The sequence below is a fragment of the Bison bison genome, unplaced genomic scaffold (genome assembly GCF_000754665.1).
Source record: "Bison bison bison isolate TAMUID 2011002044 unplaced genomic scaffold, Bison_UMD1.0 scf7180017864297, whole genome shotgun sequence".
Classification (NCBI taxonomy): Eukaryota; Metazoa; Chordata; class Mammalia; order Artiodactyla; family Bovidae; genus Bison; species Bison bison.
Genome location: NW_011494869.1, coordinates 7731666 through 7737386, shown reverse-complemented (window position 1 = coordinate 7737386; position 5721 = coordinate 7731666). Strand labels below are relative to the sequence as shown.

General features: G+C 44.8%; 1 protein-coding gene across 1 annotated transcript in view; it reads left to right on the top strand.

The window, feature by feature from the left end:
* Window positions 1-5404, top strand: part of LOC104996770 (CKLF-like MARVEL transmembrane domain-containing protein 1) — a 32841-nt gene extending 27437 nt beyond the window's left edge. Inside the window, exons 3-4 of the mRNA XM_010851129.1 lie at window positions 3196-3294; window positions 5147-5404. Coding sequence (XP_010849431.1) covers window positions 3196-3294; window positions 5147-5404 — 357 coding nt within the window. The remainder of the gene's footprint in view (window positions 1-3195; window positions 3295-5146) is intronic.
* Window positions 5405-5721: the final 317 nt, after the last annotated feature.

Here is a 5721-nt window from a genome sequence, read left to right as displayed (position 1 = left end):
TCAGCCCTGTGTGTTCATTGGAAGGACTGATGTTGAAGCTGAAACTCCAGTACTTTGGCCACCTGATATGAAGAGCTGACTCATTTGAAAAGACCCTGATGCTGGGAAAGATTGAGGGCAGGAGGAGAAGGGGACAACAGAGGATGAGATGGCTGGATGGCATCACCGACTCGATGGACATGGGTTTGGGTGAACTCTGGGAGTTGGTGATGGACAGGGAGGCCTGGCATGCTACAGTTCATGGGGTCGAAAAGAGTCGGACACGACTGAGCGAATGAACTGAACTGAATCGAACTAACACTTCTACATTGTAAAAATATATATATATTTCCTGACACAGTCAGAGAAACTGAATTCTGGTCAAGTTGGTTTTTTTTTTTCCAATAGAAAACAATTTAGAAAAAAACATAATAAAACATATTTACTTAAAACTCTATCAAAGGGATGATTCCAAAACTCTCAGCAATATCTTTATAAGTAAAAGAATGTCCCCTTCAAATTAATGAAAAACAATTGTGGTGATGTCTGATTAGGTTCTGCCATGTGTCTGGAGAGCTCCAAGGCACAAACGGAACCAATGAAAGTTGTTGTTAGTCAAATACCATGTACTGTTTATTGCATATACATTCTTGTTAACAAATACCACATTTCGTGAAACAAATTGTAAGATGTTTGACTCCTTCCTAATATTCAGTGATTAAAAAAAAAAATAACCGTTCACCATCAAAGCATCTTTTTTCCCAATTTTAATTTGACACAATTTTGTTATCTCTGGGAACAGTTTGGGCACTTTATGGAAAAATAATAGTCAAGTCACAAACCTATCATTTCATCAGAGGCAACTCTTTGAGTCAATAAGGTAATTTAGTCAAAGAGAGAAAGAGAAAGATGATGAGTAAGGATGGTATTTATGGGGAAACTAGAAGTGCTTTTGCACGTGGTAAGATTCAGCTGAAGTTTTACTCCATCTGAGAAGACATACTTTTCTCTCTGTCAAACACGAGGCCAACTTAGAGGGTCTGTGTCTAAGGCAAAAGGGAGTGGGGTTAGTCAGGAGAAGGCCCTTGGAGTGAGGAGGACCATAGCCACTTACTGGCTGAGCAACCCCAGGCAAGTCGCTTACCCATCAGTAAACTGGGGATGATAAGAGTCTACTGTGAGAATCAAATGAGATCACATATGAACACCCTGGCACAGTATGCAACACATAGCAAGTGCTCACGAGATGTGAGCTATGATAGAAATGTTCCACACAAAGCAAGCACTACCACCAAGAGACAGTTCGGGACAGCACTTCCTGGCAAGAGTCCAAAAGTCCAATGAGGAGATGGAATTCTGATGAGGCAGTCAATGATTGACTAGGGAGATCAAGTCTGCATTTATTATTATTATTATTAATGCACCTTCATCCAAATTCTCAATGATGGAGACAACAGTTAATTATTATTTTTAAAAGTTCACACTCTGCTTCAATGTCCCTGTTCACATCTTTGAATATCTTGGTTTATACAATCCTCAGGTGCTACGTATGCTTCCTGCAAAGTTGCAAACCATTGTACCTGCCCCACTGTGGGCAGACCTCTCACTCAGCCTACAGAACCCAAGTGGAACTGACGTCCAGCCCTCACCAGCCCTGCACCAGTGTGCCCCCACCAGTGTTACCTCTCATGTGCCCAAATAGCAAACATTAGTGCCTTTCTAAGAAGCAAGTCCCATTCCACAATAGGGCTCTTTGCTCACCAATCTCAACAGGAAGAACACCTGGAGTTCACGGAATATTTACTCTCTGTGCACATTTTGAGGGCAGATTATCAGGAATCTGCACTTTGATGCACTCCCACTATCAACTAGATGCCAGGTACCTCATCTGATGCTTTCAGATTCATTATGCCATTTAATCCTCAGATGAAGTCAATGAATCCCAATCATTATCCCCATATTCACCATGAGCCTGTTGGGAGACTTCCCTGGCGGCTCAGTGTTTAAGACTCCGTACTTCCTTTGCTGGGGGCATGGGTTGGATCACTAGTCGGGGAACTAAGATCCCACAAGCAGCATAGCTGAAAAAAAAATTAGCCTGTTGGCACAGAGGGGCAATAAAACATGCCCCAGGTCATACATCCTGTACTTGGTAGGCCAAAAGAGTTGATCAACAAAAACACCCTCACCTTGCTTGCCCCATGGCACTTTGACCCTCCGTTACTCATTCCACAGAAAATGCCAAAGACAGGCGCTGCACTTCCAACCTAGGGGGACAGGTCATTTCCTCCTCATTTGGGTGTCCCTGATGAACGGCAATAGTGAGCTGAGTTCTGATTCGACTCCTTGGCAGATATTCAATCATCGGCAATTTAATGATCTTCTCTAAGCCTCTGTTACATCCTCTTAAAATGAGGATTCTAACAGTACTGGCTTTGTGGAGGGTGAGGGTTAAATGAGATAATGACAGGAAAATGCTCAGCACACCATGGAGCTCCACTTAGACCCAATATGATTAGACGGCAGGGCTCCAGTACTGACATCCAAAAAGAAGGACAAAAATAGCCTATAGATGTCAGGACAAATCAATTCTGGCCATGTTTTAGGAAAGAGAGAAAGTCAGTTTCACTCCAGAATACCAGGTCAGCTCCTCAGATGGGTTCCTGTCTTGGGATGTGTGATCCTACAGAATAAACACAATCCAACTTCCAAAGTTTCAGTTCTAGTGATCTGCAGATTTGGGAGTGGAATTAAATCAGTCAAATGTTAATTTAAATTTTTATTTTTATATTAAAACAAACGTATTATGGAATAGAATGCAGAATTTACATTAAGTTAAAATACAAAACTTCAATAAGATTGTATTTATGACAGGTCAGTCTGGGTCAGGCCCTCAGACCCCTGGGTTTTTTTTCTTGCCCATTTTCCTATGCACTTTAAAAAGCCTGATGGAAAAAATGTTATAAAAAGAGTATTCTTTAATGAAGAATTTAAACCCCTTTCTGTTGACAGTCCTATCCAGGACCTTATAATCACATAAACTCACATCTCTGGAAGATATAAGAATTATGCTGCTGAGGGTTCATTCCTGTTAATATTAACCAAAGGGAAAGTTTTTAAAAGGCATTCATCCTTAGATACGTAACTGACTACTTTAAAGACTTTATGAAATGACATTTTCGTGTAAACTTGACAATTTTCAATTCTGTGTCGCAGGATCTTATCAACAGTTTCATTACTGCGGTGTTCCTTTTAATAGTTGCCATCTTGGCGATACAAGAAAAGGAAAGAAGGCATTTGTTCTATATTGGAGGGGTAAGTTGAAGCCTTCATGACTCCATTTAAGATCAGTATTTCAAGATTCTTTGAAAAGGGAAACTAGCAGACCATCATTATTTCATTTATAGAACACCCCCCACCAACCACCCCTGCTCTTTCTTGTGCTGATTTCTTCAGAGACTTGAAGTTGCACAAGCTCTAAGCTCATGAAAATCTTCATTCTAATACTCATTCTCCAAATAAGTACAAAAACAAGTCTATGGAAACTTTTCTGAAAATCATACACACTACTTTTTTAAACGTTGCCAAAACGTATTCCAAAAAAATGATTGTAGAGGAAAAAAAGTGCATTGCCAAAGTGAGCAAGGAAGATATTCCCACACTAGGCTAGGCATCTTCTGTCTTAATCTTTACAACTCTCATTTTTACAGATAAGGGAATGGAGGTTAAATACCTTACCCTGGGTCTCAAGGCTGGGACAAATCCTCATTGTATGAAGAGCACAAGAAATGGCAGATTAAATGCTTAGAAGATAGGAGATGGGGAATAGGGTGGTGAGACTTTGACTCAAGAAGTTAAGTGATGGGAATAGAAATTAATCCAGAAAACAAAAACCAAAAAAACTGTAAGTTCTTCAAATTCATCCTATGATCTGTGAATATTTGTCAATCCCATTGGACTGTGCCAGGCCTGAGCTCAGTGTTGGGGATTGAGTCCTTTCCCACTTAGGGAGCTCAAGATTAGTTACAACAAGACCTACCTAGGAAAAGTTCATGAAAGTAGCCAGGGATTAAGTGACCACAAAGAGAAACTGGCAAGCTACAGTCCGTGGGGTCACAGAATTAGACACGATTTATCCACTCCTCAACAAAGAGAAACATGCGCTTCCCAAGTGGTGCATGTGGTAAAGAACCTGCCTGCCAATGCAGGAGATGTAAGAGATGAGGGTTCCACCCCTGGGTCAGGAAGATCCCCTTAAGGAGCGCTGGCAACCCACTCCAATATTCTTCCCTAGAGAATCTCATGGACTGAGGAGCCTGGTGGGCTACAGTCCATGGGGTTGCACAGAATTGGACAGGACTGAATCGACTTAGCAACCCACACACAGAAAGAGAAACATACAAGGCAGACAGGAACTGAGGAGTACTTGGAATCTTGGGTGTTATAGGCCATGATCCGTATCTGTTAACTCAGCCATCACGCCTTCTCAGGAGTTCCCACCCCCAGGTCTCCATCAATACTTACCTGGAGGGTCGGAACAACCCCCCCCCTACCCCAAGCCCCTCAACACAGACACTGGTCTCCCTGCCTCAAGCCCTGTTCACTCTCCATTCATCTTGGAACAAATGGGCTTCCTGAATCTGGAACCTCCCCTCCCCTCTTGATGAAGTCCCAGATCCTGCACCTCCCCAGCCTCAACTCTGCCCCCTCCCTCACCAGCTCCACAGGTCTCAGCCACACCAGATGGAGACCCCATTTGGGTACCTGGAATTCTCTTCCTCCCAGTTTGTCTCTTTGGAAACAACTATCTGCCCTTTCAAAGCCCAAGAGTCCTTTCCATCCAGGGGCCTTCTCAGGACTCCACCGCCACCTGGAGCCCCTTAGGATCAGTGCCCTTTTCTCCTCCTAGGGCCTCAGGCCTTAGGCAAGGTCATCCCTGGTGGTAAAGCCCATGTCCAAAAACCCTTTTTCTGGGAATGCCCCAATGGGCTTGCAGCAGCCAAGTGGGCAGACACCAAGGAGATAGTGGAGGGTCAGTGGGGGACAAGGGGCCACCCACAGGCCCCTCCCCACACTCTCCCACACGCCAGGATAAGGAACACAGGTTGCTGCGGAGCTGCAAAATAACCCCATCTTTCCTTCCTGCATCTGGTCTTGTGTCTGCCAGGCCCTATGTCTCACAGCAGCAACCGTGTGTGTCATCGATGCAACTCTGGTCACCAAGACGATGAGGAATAACTTGAAAAAAGCCCTGGGAATCAAAATGATAACCAGTGGACCCTTGGCCCCGGAACCCACCCCACCCACAAGGACACCCACAAGGGGAGGCCCAAACGCACCTACAAGGGCAACTGTGAAGCAACGCAGCCAGTGGCAGCCATCCTCGAAAGCAACCTCGCAGAGGAACCCTGGTGGACGCCTATGAAAAAAAACCCGGCCAACTCCTTCCTCCGGCGGCTCTCGCCGCTGAGCTCTCACGCTGTCACCCATTTCGGCCCACATGTGATCATAAAATCGGGACTGTTAAACCTGTAATATTTCTGCTTGTTCATGCCGCCTTGCGTAAAAGTCGCGTTACGTTTGCCGGCGTAAACTTACAGCCCTGGGCCGCCTCCAGAGGCCTCGCGAGGTCGAAGTTGCGAGGGGAGTTCAGCGCGGCAGCTGAACTACCACCACCACCTGAGCCGGAGTTGGGGCGGCGGCTTCCTCGCAAGGGGTGGGCGGCCGGGAGATGGAGATGCT